General features: G+C 37.4%; 1 protein-coding gene across 1 annotated transcript in view; it reads left to right on the top strand.

The window, feature by feature from the left end:
- Positions 1-19381, top strand: part of UTP20 (UTP20 small subunit processome component) — a 77965-nt gene extending 58584 nt beyond the window's left edge. The window contains exons 41-62 of the mRNA XM_063308648.1: positions 6-304; positions 681-820; positions 1023-1179; positions 1582-1683; positions 2293-2460; positions 4065-4231; positions 4827-4968; positions 5798-5914; positions 6637-6807; positions 7659-7787; positions 8315-8425; positions 9205-9284; positions 10459-10528; positions 11426-11608; positions 12620-12751; positions 13824-13956; positions 14118-14311; positions 14547-14618; positions 15485-15739; positions 16612-16738; positions 18440-18585; positions 18731-19381. Of these exons, the coding sequence (XP_063164718.1) occupies positions 6-304; positions 681-820; positions 1023-1179; positions 1582-1683; positions 2293-2460; positions 4065-4231; positions 4827-4968; positions 5798-5914; positions 6637-6807; positions 7659-7787; positions 8315-8425; positions 9205-9284; positions 10459-10528; positions 11426-11608; positions 12620-12751; positions 13824-13956; positions 14118-14311; positions 14547-14618; positions 15485-15739; positions 16612-16738; positions 18440-18585; positions 18731-18886 (3251 nt within the window). The 3' untranslated portion in view covers positions 18887-19381. The remainder of the gene's footprint in view (positions 1-5; positions 305-680; positions 821-1022; positions 1180-1581; positions 1684-2292; positions 2461-4064; positions 4232-4826; positions 4969-5797; positions 5915-6636; positions 6808-7658; positions 7788-8314; positions 8426-9204; positions 9285-10458; positions 10529-11425; positions 11609-12619; positions 12752-13823; positions 13957-14117; positions 14312-14546; positions 14619-15484; positions 15740-16611; positions 16739-18439; positions 18586-18730) is intronic.
- The last annotated feature ends 848 nt before the right edge of the window (positions 19382-20229 follow it).

Below are 20229 nucleotides of genomic sequence, written 5' to 3'. Positions count from 1 at the left end.
TGTAGAAGCGATGGATATCAATCCTGAAGTAGAGAATGAAGCCATGGAGGTGGAATGTAGTGATGGAGAAGAAGAAAGCCAGAAGACCAGCAAAAAACATTCTTGTGTCAGTGAACAGAAGGACTATGCTACATCTGGGTCCTATCAGCCTGCTAATGAAGAAGATGAGAACTCCCAGAAAGCTACAAAACCACCCTCATTCCTGCCCAGGAATAAGAAAGAGTTGGAGTGTCTGATTAAACATATTCAGGAAACAGTGACTGGCAATATATTGCCCAAACTGCACAGATGTCTCATTGCAAAGGTACATTTTAACACTTCCTTTCTTTTTTCTCTGGGGCGTTCAGGTTGGCATTATGGGGATTTTTCATGCCTTTATTTCACAATAATAGCATCGGAAAGGTCATGCTGCAGAAGATCATATAGAGATTTTTATGACTGAAGGAAGTTTTAGACCTAAGATACCTTAGTCCTTGTCCAGCACTCTAACCAGCCTTTCTTAACAGTTCTCCTAGCTGGGGTATAATTGGAGTTGCAGTCAAGCCCATCCAGAGAAGGCAGATCTAACTTATACATTAAAGTAGACTGGGTATAGATTCCTCTCCCAGCATGAAGAAAGATATCAAATGCAACTTGTAGTAAAGTTGTTACTGAAGAGGATTTGTTTCGGTACTTCACAGGTCAAAAGAGATGAACAGCACAAGATGGTGAAATCCAAGATTGTCAATGATGAAGAGGTGGTGCAGGTGCCAATAGCTTTTGCAATGGTCAAGCTGATGCAGTCTCTTCCTCAGGACGTTATGGAGGAGAATTTGCCAAGGTAAGTTTAATATCTATAAATCATTTGCATGTAAATCTTTTCAACTGCCACCACCACCACTGTATAAACCTTTGAAGATTAACTACATCAATATAGTATTAAATTTTGTTGGAGTTAAAATGAATCTTTTCCCACAGAAATTGGTGTTCTGTTTTTCTCTGTTTGCCATCTTTAGATAATTGTCGTCTCTCTTTGTTTCCAGCATTCTTCTGAAAGTCTGCTCTCTTCTGAGAAATAGAGCACAGGAAATCCGGGACATTGCACGTAACACCTTGATTAAAATAATGGAGGCTTTGGGACCACAATACCTGCAATATGTCTTAAAAGAGATGGAGTCAACCCTCGTCAGTGGTTACCAGGTAAGGAGGAAGCATAACAGAATTGAAGAAGAGTCCAGTATTCCTTTTTCATTCTGCTTTTATTACCGATCCATAAATTGTAGATAGTAACAGACTGAATTTGCAGAACTATATTCGAGAATGTCTGCACTTTCTCCTAAATCAGCACATCAGTTGACATTGGGTTAGAAGCAGAGACTGCTGAAGGTAAATAATCTTAGAAATCTTAGAAATAACATTAGAAATATTGTTCCAGTGCTCCAAAAGTTTGAAAAATGCAGGATTACCCGGAAGACTGATCTAATAGGTAACAGAAAAGCTGTAGAAAGGTACATTGTAGAATTTTGACTTATATTTCTGCAATACTCTTTCGGTAGTTTTCTTTTCAGTTAACAAATATAATGGTCTCTCCTAAATATGTAGGTCCATGTGCTAACTTTCACTGTCCACCTCTTGCTGAAGAGCCTTGCCAACGATCGACTTCAAGTTGGTGATTTGGATCCGTGCATAGAACTGTTGATGGAAGTACGTTTTTTGCAGCATATAAAAAAAAATCAAATGCAAAATATTTGTTTCAGCAGGTCTTCAACTTAACTTTTGCATGGGGAAAAGGTGATACTGGGTAATGCCAAAGTCAAAACTGCTAGCACTCTGAAGAAACCCAGATCATGAGTTATTTGCATAAAGGAAGGGAAAAGAGCAATGGGAGCATTCTTTGATCTTTAGCTTGGCTTTCATAATCTCCAGACACACTATCCATGTTGTTATGTAATGCACACAAAGACATTATGTTGATATTCATTCTGAGGGGACAAATAATCTTATCTGTCATTGCATTGCTTTGATTACAAATTGCACAAAGCATTATGGTTTGCTGACATCTATTGGATTTTAGTTTTTTTAAGAGGAAGAAGGCCACATTTACAGTGTTGGATTTCTGATGTATGTCTTAAGGGCTCTTCCTTATATAACAGCATAAGTTTTTGTGGTTAGTCTTCATGACATCACAAAATTTGTACCTCAGTGGACTAAAGTGAACGGTCTGGTTACACTGAAAACAGCAGATGCAGCTATAACTATTTCATTATTGTCGGTAGCTAAACTATTCTTGTTTCTCTTGTATCTTCTGTAAAGATTTTCAACCGTGAATTGTTTGGGGAAATTGCTGAGGAAAAAGAAGTAAAAGGCATAGTTTCCAAAGTCATGGAAGCTCGTAGAAGCAAAAGTTATGATTCTTATGAAATCCTTGCCAAATATGTAGGAAAAAACCAAGTAATTAAAGTTATTCTTCCATTAAAAGAGGTAAGAAAGTAGAATAAATATTCACTGAAACTTCATAGTGGGATGTGTTGGAAAACAATAATCAGATTCTTCTAGTGAGCAGACATTCCTGGGCAGAGTGAGCAAGCTGTAGCCCCAGAGCTGCTTGTAACCTCTTTTCCTTGGCCCTCGACTCCATAGTCCTCTTTGACCACTCTTTCGAAAAGTTTTCACCATTTTGAGATAGGAAACTACAGCAGAATGCCTAAAACAAGCTTAACAATGGCTTAAAAGAAGAAAATACTGCAAACCCTGCCCCTCTCCCATCACTTTGTATCATTGCTTTAATCCCAAATGCAATCCCTGGTCATCAAAATGTTGGGTTTTTTTGCTAATTAGTCCTGCTAAGGTTCACTGTGGGCATGTGTGTATGTGTGCTTTAATGGAAAGTGGTATATACATTTTATTTATAAACAAATAAATACAGCTGTACAAGTTTTCCAGATACATTAGTCCTTCCTGTGCCAGTATTGGCTGAGAAGAACCTGAGTTGCCAGTTACTCCCAATTATACGCTTAAGGCAGGAATGAGTAAACCTCTGGGGGCCAGAAGTTTAATATTTAATATTTTTGGCATTTAATATTTTTGGAAGGGTCAACAGGTAAGGCAACAATATAAAATAGGTAGGGTCATATCATGTACATGGCTGGACAATAATTTCTTTCTTCATTTGTGAATGGGGAATTTGCTCATGTTTTTTTTATTTTTTTCTATATAAAGCTTATCTTAGGACTTACTCTACAGTTTTTCTTTATCTGGGATAATACTGGGAAGCAATTGAGCTGATTTTCAGTAACATTGACCAGAGGTTCTGAGGAGCACAAAAAAGAGTTTTATGAGCTATGTACAGTTCTGAAGCTTCAGGTTGCCCCCCTTACTGTAAGGTGACTTCATGATCTGCTGGAATATTCAGAGGATCTTTCCCTCAAAGTTTTGCCAAACAGCTTCTCCCCATCCCGACATGATCAACCCAATAGATTATCAGAAGAGCTCTTGTCACCTCTCCCACTTACAATTTTGAATTTCCAGTCTTACTTTTATTTCCTGAATGAGAAATCAGCAAATTAAGGAATACTCTAGATTATTGTCTAGAAAATATAGAACCATTTTACTGCTTTTGGATTACAGTTGCCCATCTGACCCCCAGTTTCCTCTTTTTTCTTCCAATGAATGAAGCCAGCATGAAGTTGGCAGTATTGTTCCAGAGGCTGCAGAAGCATAGCACGTGGGAGATTTTTATTGGGCTGGGAGAGTTTCTTGAGGTAGATTTGGTGGGAGGCTGCCACATGCAGATCTCTCCTGTAGAGAGAGGACATGCATGCAATCAATGCAAATATATTTAGTAACAGTATGATAAATATGTAATTGGAAGAAGAATAGAGGGAAGGTCCTCAGTGGTGTAGTGGAGCACTTTTACAAATCTTCCTTGATATGGAGGCATGGGAAAAAGCAAAATGATACATCTTGAACATGCTGCTGCTGCAGAAGGGTAGAAGGTATGAGCGTTGAAAGTGTCATTCTAAAAAGATTTCCATTCTAGGATTTGCTTTGTAAGGTGATTTCTATACTGTAATGTTGTCCTGCAGATTTTGGAGAATACAACCAGCCTAAAAATGTCTCGAAAGGTGCATGAAACTTTACGACGAATTGTGTCTGGATTGATACTGAACAAGGCAATGACTGCAGAGTCTGTTCTTCTACTCAGCCATAGTTTGATTAGTGAAAATCTACCATTGTTAACAGAGAAAGCAAAGTAAGTTTAGGAAGAATAAAATGCATAGAAAGCTAAATTTAGTTTGATCCCCTTTTCTTTTGCTTGCCAATAAACGTTATTACTTTATGTAAAATGCTAATAGAAAATCTATATAGAGTGCCTATGTTTTATATACACACAGCAACACACGTATTTATACACAGCGAATCCCATTGCATTATCATAAATGCAAAGAAGTCAACAATCTCTGGTTCTGTGTTTCTACAATGCCTGCAGTTTTGGATTTCTCCCATTTGTTTATCTGCAGTTCCACTGTTTCTAGTTTAGCCATATTTTATTTTAACCAGCATTTGATTCCTTCTTCTTTAGGATAAAAACAAAGGTTTTTTCCCTAGATCACTCTACAGAGGGCTGTTTAATTCATCAGTATTATATGACTGATCTTTCCAATCACTCAAGCAGGAATGGCTTCATTAAATAATTGAGCTTGCTTTGAACTATATGATTTCATTCTAAAGATCAGATTTTGGTTTCCTCTCCTTTCTCTGCCCAGTAAATGCCTTTACTTTGATTAGAAGGACTGTCCGCTAAGACCATAATTCTTATTTTTGCTTTCTTCAATAACTGTTTTCAGAATGAAAGCTGCAATTCCTCCAGATCCTCGTTTGCAACCAGAGAGCTGCCTCTTACTGCCACCGACTCCTGTTCGAGGAGGTCAAAAAGCCCCTGTGAGCAGCAAGACTAACATGCACATCTTGGTTGAGTCAGGGCTACGGGTAAGAAGTACCCAGCATCCCTCCCTCCCTCCCTCCCTCCCTCCCTCTCTCTCTCATTGATTTTTTTCTGTTTTAAAATGTGTAGTCTCTCCAATATGAAATGAATCCAACACTTTATTTTTCCAGAGCTGGAACATTACAAACAAACCAAATCAAATCTCATGACCCACCTTAAAATTGTTGAAATAGCTCTAGTTTCTCCCTACAAGTTACAGATGGGCCACTTGACCAGAATAAAGAGTTGAAGAGAGAGGATAAATATAAACACAAGGCTCCCCACAGTTATGGGAGAACTGGCAATGTGTGTAACACTGCATTCACTTTCCATTCCTCACATGCTCTAAATTTTTCTTTCTAGGCTAATTGCAAATCAGGACTTGTCATTACATGTGAATGTATGTATTATTTGCACAAACAATTATTTACGTGTTTGTTATTAAACTTGAAAAGAGAGCCTTGGAGGTCACTAAGAGAGTGGATCTGTAAGGCTTGCCATTGTGCCTGAACTGAGCCAGCCTACAAAGATTTGTTATTTTGTAGTAAATACAGAATAGAATCTGGAAGGATGTCTCTGTGGAAAGTTCCTGAGCAGCATTACAGTTCAATAGAATTGAGAGATTGCAGAGAAGGAAAATATTTCTCTCTGTCCATTTCTTTTGTGCCTTCATTCTTTTTCCTGCTTGCACACTCCTGTCTTAATGTGCTGCATTTCTAAGATACCACTGCAATTCTTATTGTGTTAAGTAACATCTGAGATTACCCTTGTGTTTGAATAAATCATTTCTCTTTTTAGATTAATGGCACCCTAACACTTCTTTATTATGTACAGCTGCTGCACATGAGTTTGAAGAGATCTAAAATAAATTCTTCAGATGAACATATTTTAGAAATGTTGGATCCTTTTGTACAACTGCTTATCAGCTGCCTTCAGTCCACAGATATTAAGGTATGATGTTTAGCAATATGTAAAAATTTTACGGTAGTGCAGACAGACTATGGAGTTCAGCCCTAGAACAAAGTACTCTTTGATAAGTAATAGAATTGGGAGAACACATACTCACTGCTTAGCTGTCAGAACAGAAAATCAAGAGTTTTGCATTTACTTGAAGTTTTTCTATCCAAGTGCAAGTTGCTGTGTCTTACAGTTGCAGAGAAAGCTTTAAAATAGAGATACACAACTGGAGGCCCTAGGGCTGTAAACAGCCCCCCAAACCTTAGCATCCAAAGACCTCTAAAAGTTGTTACCAGATTGTAGTTTGAATGCACTAGAAGTGCAACAAGAGTTAGACTCTAGTATGTGGTATATTCTGTAGAAACATAACAGAAGGTTAGCAAAATTAAAGGTGCCCACCTTTGGTAGAGGTTTGCTTCTCCTTTTAGGTTCTACATTGTATACAAATTGTTTATTTTGTGTATTTATCTCTGTTTTATAATCTGTATGCTAGCCTTTTGATTGTAATAGTGAGCTAAACTATTGATTCAGCAGTAGGGATCCATGTATCTTTTGTGTCTATATGTTAAGAAGGTGGTACTAAAGTTTGGTACGAGTGACAATTTTTGGAAAACATAAAATCCTAGATTTTTAAAAGCCCAAAAATCTCAGTTGGTAGATTTCTGGTTGTTACCAAGATTTCCATGATTCCATCATTCTTGTTATTTTCTTTCCAGGTGACCACTGGTGCTCTTCAATCATTTCTCTGGGTTTTCAAGTTTCCTCTACCTGCAATAGATAATAATATGGAACAGTTGACTACGCAGCTTTTCCTGCTATTGAAAGACTTTGCTAAACCAGGAGCAGCTAAAGGACAGAATTTTCATTTGGTTGTCAATTGTTTCAAAGTAAGTCTTAACCAAAAGAATGGCTCAGTGCTGATCTTGGGTGAGTTTTATTCCAGTGTTATCATATTACCTGTGTGGTAAAGAAGGTATCTCTGCCTCCTTGGAATCTGCATATGTTTGTAAATTGTACTGAAATATACTTACTGGTAATTTTTTTGGCTGTTGTGGAGGCAGGGGTCTCAGGAACAGTTCCTAGCATTTTGTCCAAAGTGATAATCCATTGTAGAACCAGCAAGCAGTGTCAGTCTGCAGAAATATAGAACTACACAGCTGCCTCATTTGGAGATAAAACAGACTGGGAGGGAAGGCCTATGTTTTGTAATAATCTCACCCACTTTCAGGGTTGTGGGAACTCTGTCAATTTCTAGTAGCATCCTTCCTTGACAGCGAAAAAAGGAAATCATATAAAAACTTGCCTATCATTAACTAATATTTATCATTTCTAACACATACAGACGCATGCACATATGTACAGATTTGCCTGTTGTATATTTTTGAATGTTCGAAGAACTTGAAATTAAGTCACAGAGTACCATTTTATGATGAATTAAAAACATGCCTAATTAAAAAAAGTTTTGAGCTGCAGAAAATAAAAAGTTAAAAAGGAATTGTTTCATCTCCTCTCAGAGATGGGTTACATGGGTGTAATTCAGCAAGAGATTTCATCAGAGCGAAAGGGCCCTACTAATCTGAGAAATGATAATGGGACTTACTTCCTACTTAATTCTATTTAGGATTGTAATCTTCATGGGAAAAATGATATTTTTGCACGTCTATAGAGTAACGTAAGAATTTTTTATTTGGTAGACCAGCCTGTATTTAAGTTTATAATGCAAAATTTTAATCTGCAGTGTGTAACTCTGCTTGTGAGGAATACAAAGAGTCATATAACAGATAAACAACTGCAAGTTTTGCTTGGATATGCTGAAGAAGATATTTATGACCCATTACGACAAGCCACTGCCTTTGGCCTCTTAAAGGTAATAACATATCAAATTGTCTTTGAAGAATTTTTGCTTGAAAACACAGTGACCTATCTTGTATTTTATGTGAAAATTGAAATTCCTCTCTTGAAACCAGCCAGCCTGGAATGGGAAGCCTGGTGCAAATGTCTTCTCTTGACATTGACCTCAAATTTTTGAAAGACGAGTCATCAGCCTAGCACATCTTCAGTTTAGCTATGCGGATGTATCATTCAACATCATCTTGGTGTGTTGTCCTTCAGGTGGGCAGAACACGAGGTCTTGCCCATCTGACTCTGCAGATCAGAAGGGACGACAACTTCCAAATTGGCTGGTTGGGCATAAAATCATTTTAATCCCAGTGAATGGGATCTCAAGAGTTGGCTTTTGCTCAGGTTGACTAAGTAGTTCTGTTTCTGGCATGTGATGCTTTTGTGTCACCAGGGCAAAGAAAGGAAAACTCTCTATTTTAAGTTGCTTTTGATAGGTTAGGACAACTTCACCCTGACTCATATTTATACATGATTATCTCTGTTCTTAAAAAGGCTATTTTATCTAGAAAATTGATAGTTCCAGAAATTGAAGGTGTCATGCAGAAGGTCGGAGACTTCGCCATCGCAGGCCAAAGTGAGCAAGTTCGAATTCAATGCAGACAGGTTTGTAGATGTTTTAAAAATGTCCTTTTTATTATTATAATTATTTGCTTAGGAGCAATATTTTAAGTAATTTTCTTAAATTACTTAAATTCTTTTGGGCCTGTTGGCTGAACTGGCCCTTAAGAAGCTTACTGGTAGCTAAGTTGGATAGGTCACCAACTATGGGCTGTACACGCCTAATATGCTTATCATATACACATTCTTTCCTTCCTTCCATACTGTCCCCTTCTATAAATTCCCCTCCTCCTCATTTTTAAAAAAATTATATATATTTTTATTGAACAATGATTAACAAACATTATCAAGTACAGTAACTAAATGACATAAACCCAAGATGCATAGAGAAAAAATATAAGAAAATACAAAAAATCTACTAAAAAGGAAGTAAAGAGACAGGTACTATACACTTGACAAATTTACCGTATACACAAAATATACAATATTATAGTCAATTGCTATTGAGGTAAGCTGTAAAATACATCCAAACTGGACAGAATTATGGTTCCTGCCTCTGATGTTTCATTATTTTAACTTTGTGATGTTTTTGTAATGCAGCAATTGAAGAAGCCTTGTTAATCCATATCTCAATTGTTACATTATCTAGAGTTTTCCAGTGTTGGGTAATGATTATTTTGGCTGCTAAAATTAAATTAATTGGATTAACTCATTAAACCTTTCCCCCCCTGCTAGCACTTGGATAGCTGTCCTGTTTTTGTAACTGGAAAACACTTAAACCATTTATGTTAGTATTATTTGTCCTTGTTTGCTTTCTCTCCCAGATTTACTTGAAATACATTATTGATTACCCCCTTGGGAAAAAGTTGAAAGCCAACCTTGAGTATATCCTTGCCCAGCTCAAGTAAGTACTATGGATGTAATTCTCAAATGAAACTATGAGAGCATAAATATTACAGGTAGTCCTCGCTTAACAACCGTCTGTTTAATGATGATCCGAAGTTATATCAGCATTGGAAAAAGTGCTTTACGACCTGTACTCTCCATGCGCACGGTCACATGATCGCAGTTCAGGCACTTGGCAGTCAGCCCACATTTAGGACCAGTTGCAGCATCCTGCGGTCATGTGATCACAATTTGTGACCTTTTTTGGTGATTTCTGGCAAAAAACTTCCATTGGGGAAGCTGGATTCGCTTAATGACCATGGTGATTTACTTAATGACTGTCATAAAAATGGTTGTAAAATTGGGTCCAGTCACATGATAACTCACTCAATGACTGCACCACTTAACCAATTTTCCAGTCTCTATTTTGGTCCTTAAGTGAGGACTACCTGTATTTGTTCCACTGGTTTTAAATTATTATTTTGTAATTGTTCTCCATTTTTCCCTTTGGTTGCAGATAAACAAATACATGTGTTAGAAATAAAATCCAGTAGTAGATCTGATTAATTTCCCTACCTACTCTGTGCTATTAGTGCCTTTCTTATCAACCTTTCTCCCATGCCTTTATCTGAAGATGCCACGGACTGAATGTGGAGCCTCCTGAAAACTCTGTGGTGTCTTCTTAAGTTTGCCAAACTTCTATTGATGCTTCACTTTTCTGTGCCGTGAATAGTTCCATTAAAAAACAGAACTTTCTGTAGTACATAGAAACGTGTTTAGCTTTGTTTTCAGAATATATATGCTGCCCCTTTTAAAAAAATATACCATATAATTTGCCTCTGGCCAAGAGTTCGTCATGTTGATCAGCTGAAGAGACGATGATGGAAGAGCTGCTGACGATCTGTGTCCAATTTTGCTGTGAACGGAGGCTTGCCACATATATGCGTATTTATTTCATTTTTCCTCTATTCAGCTATTAAAGGAACAAGAGCACCTTGCACAGTCTGGTATTGGCAAAGTCAGACTGTATGATCAAAATATATTTCTTAATGTTTTAGGTATCTGGGGCTTCTAAACACAAACTTAACAGAATAAATCTGATTGGATGCCAACAAGTATTATGCTGTTTGTGTCAAAATCTTGGCAATTTTGGAAGTATTAACTACATTGTGCTGTTAATTGTTTCACCCTAGTTATGAATATGAGACGGGAAGAGAGTCTGCTTTGGAAATGATTGCTTACCTCTTTGAAATGTTCCCTCAGGTACCGTACAATTACTTCCCAGATACAATATCTCTAGTGTTTCTTTCGAGTAAAATAAGTACGCTATTTGAATAAGACTGTTTAAAATGACTTCCATAAAACATGATAAGATTGCTGAGAAAATATGTACAGGATCAAATTTGTAAGCAAAGTCAGAGGAGCTGTAAACATATAGCTTCCAGAATTCTGGAGTTGTTTGTGGGGATAAAGGATTGCATGGATTGGATTTTATTTCTGTTTAAATCCTGCCTGTTCTATTAGGAGTTCAGGCTTTTCCTCCCCTACCCTTTTAATACAAAGTTTTTTATCCAAAGACTTTTCAAAGCCTTTCCCTGAAGTTATTTTATATATATTGTGAAAAGCATTCCCAAAACTGTTGAACATAGACTTACTAATTGCAGTTAGAGTGTTTTTGGCCGTTGCTTGCTTAAGAATTGTGAAATGTATGCAACTCTTCAAGTTATTTAACTGAAAATGTCATATGTTCATCTGTACATGGAATACAACCTCTCCTCGTTTAGCAACCACAATCCATTCCTTAAATTGGAAGCAAAATGATTGCTGAACAGACATGTGACTGGAGGCAGGGGGAGAGAAAATGCTGCAAAGATCCCTGGCTGCTGCCGTCTCATTTAGATGAAGTTCTCTTGTACGGCTTACTCTCACTCCATCATACGTTGTTGTCAGGCGCAAAAATTTGTAAGTGCACGCATTGCAGAAAATGATGATGATGACCATCCTGTTTGTGAATGGTCACTAAATGAGGTAGCCGTTAAACAAGGAGTGGCTGTATTTTGATTGTCTTGATGTGGATCTTCCTTTCCTTGTGGTTTACGGGGGAAAACACTGTCATTCTAGAGATTTCCAGCCTGTATGATTCCTACTTTATTTCTGCAGGGCTTATTGCATGAGTTTTGTGGGCTATTTTTTGTTCCATTATGCATGATGATAGCAAACGATGATTCAGCAAAGTGCAAGAGGATGGCAGCGCTGGCGATCAAAAACCTTCTCCGCAAAATTAGTCCTGCAAACCGAGACCTGATGTTTTCACTGGTTACTTCATGGTTTACAAGTAAAAAGGTACTATATAGGGCAGTAGTTTAGGTTGTCATTGGCAATTGGTCTTCTAATGAAGAAAATAAGGGAATGTCAAGAGTGTAATATTTTTTCAAGGAACCGAACTTTCTTTGGTGGAACGCTATTTTACTGCATGGCATTGAGTAATGCCATTTCCTTGTGGGATTAAAATCTCCATTCAGAATCATGGCTGAACTTGCTGTTGCTAAGGCAGATACACTTAACAGTTTGGGCCTCCTTGCATGTAGAGGACTCGGTCATCTTTGGGCAGACCAGGTGTTGGCCGTAGTGTTTGCACTATGGAACGTATTGAAGGGACTGCTTTCAGCAGGTGACAAACCATAATCCTAACCAGACTGAGCTCTGTCTGAATGTTGCTTCTTATCATCGCTGTAGAGGTCAGCAGCACTATTACAGTAGGAACTTTTAATTTGTTATTTATAATGAGGAAATATATTCAACTAAGTTTATATGCTGCTTCAATCAGAACTCATTCTGAGTGGCTTATCTACCTCCTTCAGTATTACAGTGAAAATGAAATGCAGTAAACCATAATTCAGAAAACAATAAACAGTAATAACAATTAGTAATAAAAACCTCAGCTCAGGGAGTAACACTTAGCCATACAAACCTTACTCTACCAGGAGGGATCAACTCTCAGACCTCAAAATCTTGTTGAAACAGTCAGTGTTTTAGTGGCTCTATGAAAACCCCAAAGCACTGGGGATTGTTTGATCTTGGGGGTGGGGCAGGGAGTGTGATGCTATTCTAGAGAAGCGGGGCAGTGACAGAGAAGTCCTACCCTCTTCTATATAGCCAGCATTCCCTAGGAATAGGGATTCAGAAAAACCTTCTCGATTTTGTTGGGTGGGCAAAATTGATGTATTTCCTTCCCTCACACAAATTGATATACTTATTTTCCATATACAAAGGTAACAAATAGTGCTGGTTTGCCTAGGTTTTTTTTTTTTTTTGCAAAATGTCTTATTTATGAGTTACTGTCTTTACTGATAGAGTGTACATAAGAGATTAGCTGCTCAAGCCTGTGGAGCATTTGCTGAAGCTGAAGAAATTGAATTTGAGAAAAGGCTTGGAACCATTCTCCCTGTTATCGAGAGAGAAATTCAGCCATCAAATTTTGAAGAAGTAAGTATTTTAATCAGAAATAATGTTTCTGGGAAATTGAAAAGCTGAGGAAATTGATCAAACTCCTATAACAAGGCAAACTACTTCATTATTTTACAAGAAGACAGGTTCACAAAAGAAATCTGCCAAATTATTTTTGCAGAAACATGTCATTTTTCCGAGAAGTATAAAAGAACCTTACTGAAACAGTTTTAACAGATAATGTAGCTGTAATAATGAGGGAGGGAGAAAGTAAAGTAGGGGAAAATAATTAGTTTTTATTCTATAAGCTGTTTAGGCTACAAGTGAATAGTCTTCCTCAGAGGGCATAAAGAACTGAGAAGGCAAATGAATGGCCAAGTATCTATATATATTTTTTGATTATTGTGGCAAACCATTGAGAAACATTGAATATAGGCCTTAACCTATTAGCGTAGGAGCTCTTTTTTCAGTGCTGTAAAATCAGGGATGTGTTAGCTTTGCCAGCAAAGCTTGGAGTATCCATTTGTGATGCAGATGAAAGATGCCAGGGTGGTAGAACACAATGTATTAGTACACAGATATTTTCAAAGTGAACTGTAGACTGCATGATCAAAGTGATAATCCATAAAGACCTCTGCGAAAACATGTTCAGTTTATAGATAGCATGATCTTAGTTGGGAAAACGATCCTACTGTTTATGTCCATAACAACTTTGGGAAGGAGGCTGTTGTGGAGTCTTCTAGATAAAAGAGGAGAAATTTATCAGGAAGCCAAAATATGCACACAGTTTGTGATGACTTCTGTGTGAAGAGACTGTGGTGATCATCCACTCTTTGTGTTCCTTTGCCAAGGAATTCCTTTGCAAATTTCTGTTTCAAACTGAATATGGAACCTTGTCAGGAAAGAGTTTGTGATATTTCTGCTCAGTTGTATTTCAGAATACAGCCTCACTGTTCCCATTTGCAGTTGAGCTTGCAGTATTATATCAGTGGTATCATTGAGCAGCAACCTGTACACAGCCATGAAGACTAGTAGGGAATGTATTAATTACTTGAACACTATAGCTTTTGCAGAATATCATTGTTATCATCCATTTTCACTTTTTTTTAAGGTTAAAGAAGAGACTGAAGAAAGGCTGGCAGACAGGTTGCTCTTCAGTTTCCTTACCTTGCTTGTTAAACTAATCAATGAGTGCAACATTATTCAATTAAACAAACACCATGAGATTCTGATCAACATTTGGGGTTAGTAGTAACATTACATTGCTGCAAAAAGTAGCATTGGTACCTGGCATGCTTATTATGAAGACTGTGTATATTAAAAATGTATAATGCAGAACAATGTTTTATGTCCCTGCATATAAATGAATTCAGTTCAAGTGAGCTCTTTTTCTCTCATTTTTAAGGTCATGTCCAGTCCCATTTATGGTACCCACACAGCTGGGTGTGGCTGACTTCTGCTCAGATTTTTGGCTTGCTGTTTGCTTCCCACAAGCCAGAAGAACTTGTTAATAAATGGAGCAAAAGAAAAACAAAAAAGAAGCAAGTGACTCAAGAGCCATCAGCAACAATTTTCTTAACAGAGGAACTTAGCAAAAAGGTTATCTTACTTAAATCTCTGCATATTCCAGTGGGAGGATGGAGCAGAAATTAACACTAGTTTCAGTATGATTTATTGGTTTCATTACAATTATACTGTAGATCTTAAGTGCTGGAGCTTATTCTTTTTTTTTTGTCTTAATGGAGAGTAGTTTATTGATGCCCCAGAGTTAGCACCAGATGTTATAGGTAAAGAAATAAAGCATACTTCATATTGTCTTCATGTTCCTTTGCAGATGAAAACACTTGCTTTAGCTTTCTGCCATCAACTGAAATCCAAATTTCTCAGTTCCAGTCTTGGAGAACAGGTAAGCTATTAAGTAGAATTTGGCAGCTTTGTCATATTTGTAATGTGTTGAAATAGTTGAAACAGACATAAGAGTTCAAGGTCAGGAAGATTCGGAAATGGTGGCCAAATTTCATGCCATTGCAATGACAGTCAGAAGTTCCTGGACCTGGCTCTACTCCAGACATGTTTAGTTTCAAGCATGAATAGGCTTTTTATGGGATATTTGTAATCTGGATTATCTTCTCAGCCTTTGAGGTTTTTTCCCTACAACCATATATTTTAAAAAATTGTTCAGTTACCTGATGCACTCAGTACACAAGGAATTTAGGCTGTTCTAAATGTCAGGAGTTATTGGTCAAACCCTTGGTCTTTGACAGTAGCTAGCTCCTTGGGTAAGAGTGATGTTTTAGTCTCTGCAAGAATTATAGAGATTACTACCCATCAGTAGTATTTCATTTTTGTAATATCTAATAAAATAATTATTTTGAAAATGATGGATTGCTAATGCCCACTGGATATATTGTAGCATTAAGAATGGTTATTAGTGCACTTTTCCGGTTTCGTACATATATTCCTTGATGTAAGAATAACATTAATTTTCATACCCTGGCAAAGACCTCTTAAGATGGCATACACTGAGCCTTAAATGGCATGATAACCATGCTAAACCTTTTGCTTTTGCAGTCAGCTCAGAGGAGTGTTTCTCAGCCTCAGCAAACTCAGAATTCCCCATCCAGCATGTTGAAAAACATGACTTAGAGGTCATAAAACCGGAAGTTTAATCAAGCAGCTAAAAACCAGTCCACCGAGAGCCTGCTCTAAAGCTTTTGCTAACATTTTAGAAACCATCTGGCTGTCTACCTTTTGTTTTTCTTTGTATTCAAGGTTATAAAGAACTTATTATTTGTATCCAAAGTACTGTACCTTCTGGCTCCTGCTCCAGAAGATGGCAAAGAGATTGTTGAGGACGTGGGCTGGGAAACTGAAGATCAGGGTGACTTAGGAAGTGAAGATGAAAAAGAGATTTCGGGTATGGAGGCAAAAGAGAAAAGCAGTCCAGCCAGTTTGTTGTGGGTGATGAAGAAACTCCTAGTAATGGCAACAAGAGAAGCTGCCCATTCACCCAAAGACTCTTTAAAGGTTGGTTTGTCTTCTGCAAATAACACCCTCACCTCAGAAAATACTGTCAGGGTATCAGTGACTTTTGCAGGTCACAAGTGCAAATGGTAAACAAAACAAAACACAGTGCAGCAGGATACTATCATAAATGGACATGCAAGTGGAGCAGAATCTTTCCAGTACAGGGCAAGAAGGCATCCAGCAGCAGTTACTGTCCTTAGCTTCCTAGGAAGGTTGGAATTGGAATTACATGAGCAAAAGATCCTCGCTTCAATTCTCTTCTCTGCTTTTGCTCAGGCTATACTGTGTTACTTTGTTTCGGTTTTTGAAACCTGTCCCCATCCAAAGACTCTTGCTTTTTTGAAACTTGGGGCACAGAGGACTTTAACAATAACGATGCTAAAATATGAAGAAGGCTGCCCACAAAATGCTTACCTCAAAGCTAAGCTGAAAGAAGTCATTTGGTTTTTCCTCCCTGGGAATGTAATGTGGGAAAGGGAAACAGACCTCTTTCTGTCCCTTTTCCTTCAGATGACTGCTGGGTTCTGTGGCTCCATGCCAGGGAGCACTGGGGAGTGCTGAGAAATGCTTCTCATGGTGCACTTGGCTTGCCAGGCTTTGTAGAAGGAAGGGAGGTAAAAGTGAAAGGTTTGGAGACTGGCAAACATAGAGAGCGCAGCGGGCTGTAGGCGCAGAAGAGGAAGCAGGATCAAATTAGGCTTAGAATTAGGCATTGAGCAAATCAAACTGTTGTCAGAACTGCTGGAAAATGATGTTTGTATTTTCCAAGTTTCACTCAGGAAGTACTCCCTTGCCACTAATTGTTAGCATCGTTTGGTGTGTTTTGTTGCTTTGTGGACTAATTTGTTGACCAAATATGCTTACCTCTTCAGAGAACCTGCATCTTTAAATTTCTTGGTGCTATTGCAGTTGATCTTGGGAAAGAGAACGTAAAACCCTATCTTCCAACAATCATAGCCCCTCTGTATAGGGAACTCAGTAGCACTTACGCAGAACAAGGTAAGGGATTTTGAACTCAAGTCATTGGCATAAAATTTTTCTACTTTATATAGGAAGACTTTCCACATTTTAAAACACGTTTGCCTTATACCACTGTCACCTAGCAAGCATTCTTTGCAGTAGAAGAGAGTAGCATCTATGATTAATGCTTAAAATGGAGGGAGAGGGAGGTTTGGCACAGCAATACCCGCAACAGCCTTAGATGGTAATCATTAGCATCTAATTTTTAAAAAATACCTTAAAATTTAACATACAAATTAAATTTAAAATTGCTTGTGGGATTGCTAAATCTTCTAAAATCTGTTGTCTTAAATAAGATCTTGTGAAATTTTGCTATGTATAATTTTCGATTTTTTAAGATAAAATACGCTTTACATTTTTTGGAGTCAACGGCTTTGCATAAAATTACACTATGGTGCTTGTGGTCTAAAACTTCATTGAGTTCTTATTGAGGTGTCTCTGTTTCTTTGCATCTACTGCTCCTTTAAATGTCAGTATTCCATTCTGGATGTTAATGTAGTGAAGTGATTGCATGTCTCTCATCTCCACAATGCATATAAAGTAATTCTGGGGAGAGGCTTCTATACATGGTGATAGTGTGAGGCACAGTATTTTCTGTGCATTTTTTAAAAAAGTATTAGGGAGGTCTGGCAAATTCAATTTATCTAGGTATCAGGATGGAAAAATAATTTCCTACACTCTGAAAACCTGACCTAGCCTCCTCTTGTATCCTCTTAATGTATTGGATCACAAATCCCGTAATTCCTTGGCAGCTTGATTATCAGCCAGATTGCGTGGGAATTATGAAACTTGAGATCCAACATGTCTGGAAAACAGTATGTCAGTAAAGGCTGCTTTATGTATACAACACAAGCTCTTGGGATTCAGATGGCTTGGCTGCATCATAAAGTAAGCAATAAGGGAATTATCTGGCAAATTCCTTGTTATGGATAGCTTGGTGGGTCAAAATCTAAACAATCTATGCTGTTACCCCGGCATGCATTTCTGTACTAAATATATGTAATGACATTACTGACTTGGTGTTATATGAATGAGCCTCAGGTTAGCTAACTTGCTTTAATTAACTAATTATTTTCTATTCTTACTATAAAGTCACCACTTTCTTCTTTAGTCTTCTTACACAGCTTTCAGGAAGAGATAAGAAATGCCTCTTTTGTCCAAGTTAACTGCAGTTCAGCATATCCAGATTCTAAGCCATACTTAGACTGAGCTGTTTCATTGAAAACTGCTGGTTTAGCTAATCACAGGCTCTTGGGGTTCAGATGGCTTGGCAAGCTGCACTTAATATATACTGCAAGAGGGGGCCCGGGATGACAAGTGCCCAAAGTTTACTACAGCTTGTTCTGGTGGAAGAATAAAAGCCCCAGAACCACATGCAGCTCCTGAAGCTTGTTTTTCCAGGCCCTGAATTCTCTCCAGCACCATACTTCTGAAACACATTTTTTCCTATAAAAACAAATGATTCTTTAAACCAGTGTATTTCAAAATGCATTTTTGCTATGAAAATTAAATGCTAATGCTAATTTCTGAATAGTTCTGAATTATTTTGAGTATTATATTTTATGGAACTTTGTACTATACATTACAGTTGGCGAGTTATGTAGTGGATTTAACCAATAGATAGCATGCTTCAGCTGTCTGTTACCAGGTTTTGAGTAATGAAAGTCATATCCTTGCCAGATCCAACTCTAAAGAATCTTTCCCAAGAAATCATAGATCTACTGAAGAAATTAGTTGGATTGGAGGCCTTTTCAGTTTCATTTGCTCTTGTGCAAAAACAGGCTAGCCAGAAGAGAGCTACACGAAAGAAGCAGAGAGCCCTACAGGTTAGTGTCAATTTCATTTTCCCCTTCCATTTGCTTAAAAATGTTGACCATTTCACTTGAGAAGTTTTATTAAAACCAGGTAATTTCAGAAGTTATAGAGGAAATGAGAATATCAATATATTATGACTCTTTTGTTTTCCTTTAGGCTGTTGCTAATCCTGAGATTGCTGCCAGGAGAAAGTTAAAGAGGCATAAGAATAAAATTGAAGCAAAGAAGAGAAAAATAGAATATCTGCGGCCTGGTTATAAAGCCAAAAAACAAAGAAGCCATGGGTTAAAAGACTTGGCAATGGTTGAGTAAAAACTCCATTGCATAACTTTTTATAAAAAATATTTATTCTGTTCATGTTTGCCATCTTGCATGAAAGAGAAGGCATAAAACTTTTTGTGTGTTTTTAACAAAATAAGAACAGTAGTTTCAACAGCCTTATCAACTAAGGCTCTACTTAAGAGAGTCAACTGTATTTCTGTGGATTAAAAGTATATAGGAAGAGGCTTAAGTATCACTTCACAACCTCTTAAGGTTTGGGATTGTTTCAGGAAACCAGACTCATGTTTTCAGAAAGATACGCCTGCAGGGTTTTCTAATATTTATTTGTAATTTTAATTCTTTGTAAATCCTGTTCAAGTGATAATATAATTGGAAAATTTGTAAAGTGTTCAATCATTTCAGTGAGGAGGCTTGTAATGAAGGATGTAGAGTTATAAGACCTTTTAGTTGTCCAGATCTCATTGTACATTAATGTACAGCTTGTGGTACATGTGTTTTTCTATTAAACATGATTAAAACACCTTATCCATAACTGTATGCTGAAGTTATTTTGGTACATTTATTTGTAGCATTAAGTTTTGATTTGGTACCACCAAGCATGACATTTGTTTTTTCAGAATCAAAATCTCTTACTGTGAAACTTGTTTAATCTCTTTCCATCTAGTTTATTTTGATGAGAAGGTTGCCTTTTTCAAACAGCATGTTAATGAAATGTTACATTTTTGCACTTCAATAACTATCAGCTAATTTTCTTTAACTCATGTATACTTTCTCACTGTGCCAGTTCCTCCAACATTATGGAAGAAAGTCATTTGCATGTGCTGAATTCTCTGACTTTGAGCTCACAATTACTAGATCAGATTCAGTCCACAGCTTGCTAAGTTTTTTTGTTGAATAAGCCATCGGTGGTTAGATTCAAATACTGCACTAAGCAGCAGCATTTACTGTGTGTTCCAAAGCAGGCAAGATGGCAGAGACATTGGGAGGCAAGCCCTGTCTCAAATGTGCGTAAGTCACATACAAAGAAGGGGAGGGTTTACAGCATGATGCTACATCCCCCATCTTGCTTGTTTTGACACACCCTGCAGATGTCACTGGCACTAAGTTGAAAACAAGCCCCTTTTTGGTTTAGTATGATGTATGAACTTCGGCTTTCATTTTAAACTGAACTATTGACACACTTTATACAGCTCCTAAAACTTTTAGGACATTTGACTTTCCTTCTAACAACAGTGTTGATGTAAAAACTTGTCTCTCTGTAAAAACTTTAGGAAGCCATTCCCACATCTCTGCTACACACTGTACCTTTCCTTGAAGGAAATACTTGGGTCAAGGTGATTTTTGACTAATAAGTTTCCATGAAGGAATAGGTG

This window comes from Candoia aspera, chromosome 7 (assembly GCF_035149785.1).
Source record: "Candoia aspera isolate rCanAsp1 chromosome 7, rCanAsp1.hap2, whole genome shotgun sequence".
In the NCBI taxonomy this organism is placed as follows: domain Eukaryota; kingdom Metazoa; phylum Chordata; class Lepidosauria; order Squamata; family Boidae; genus Candoia; species Candoia aspera.
This window is presented reverse-complemented; position numbering and strand designations above follow the sequence as displayed.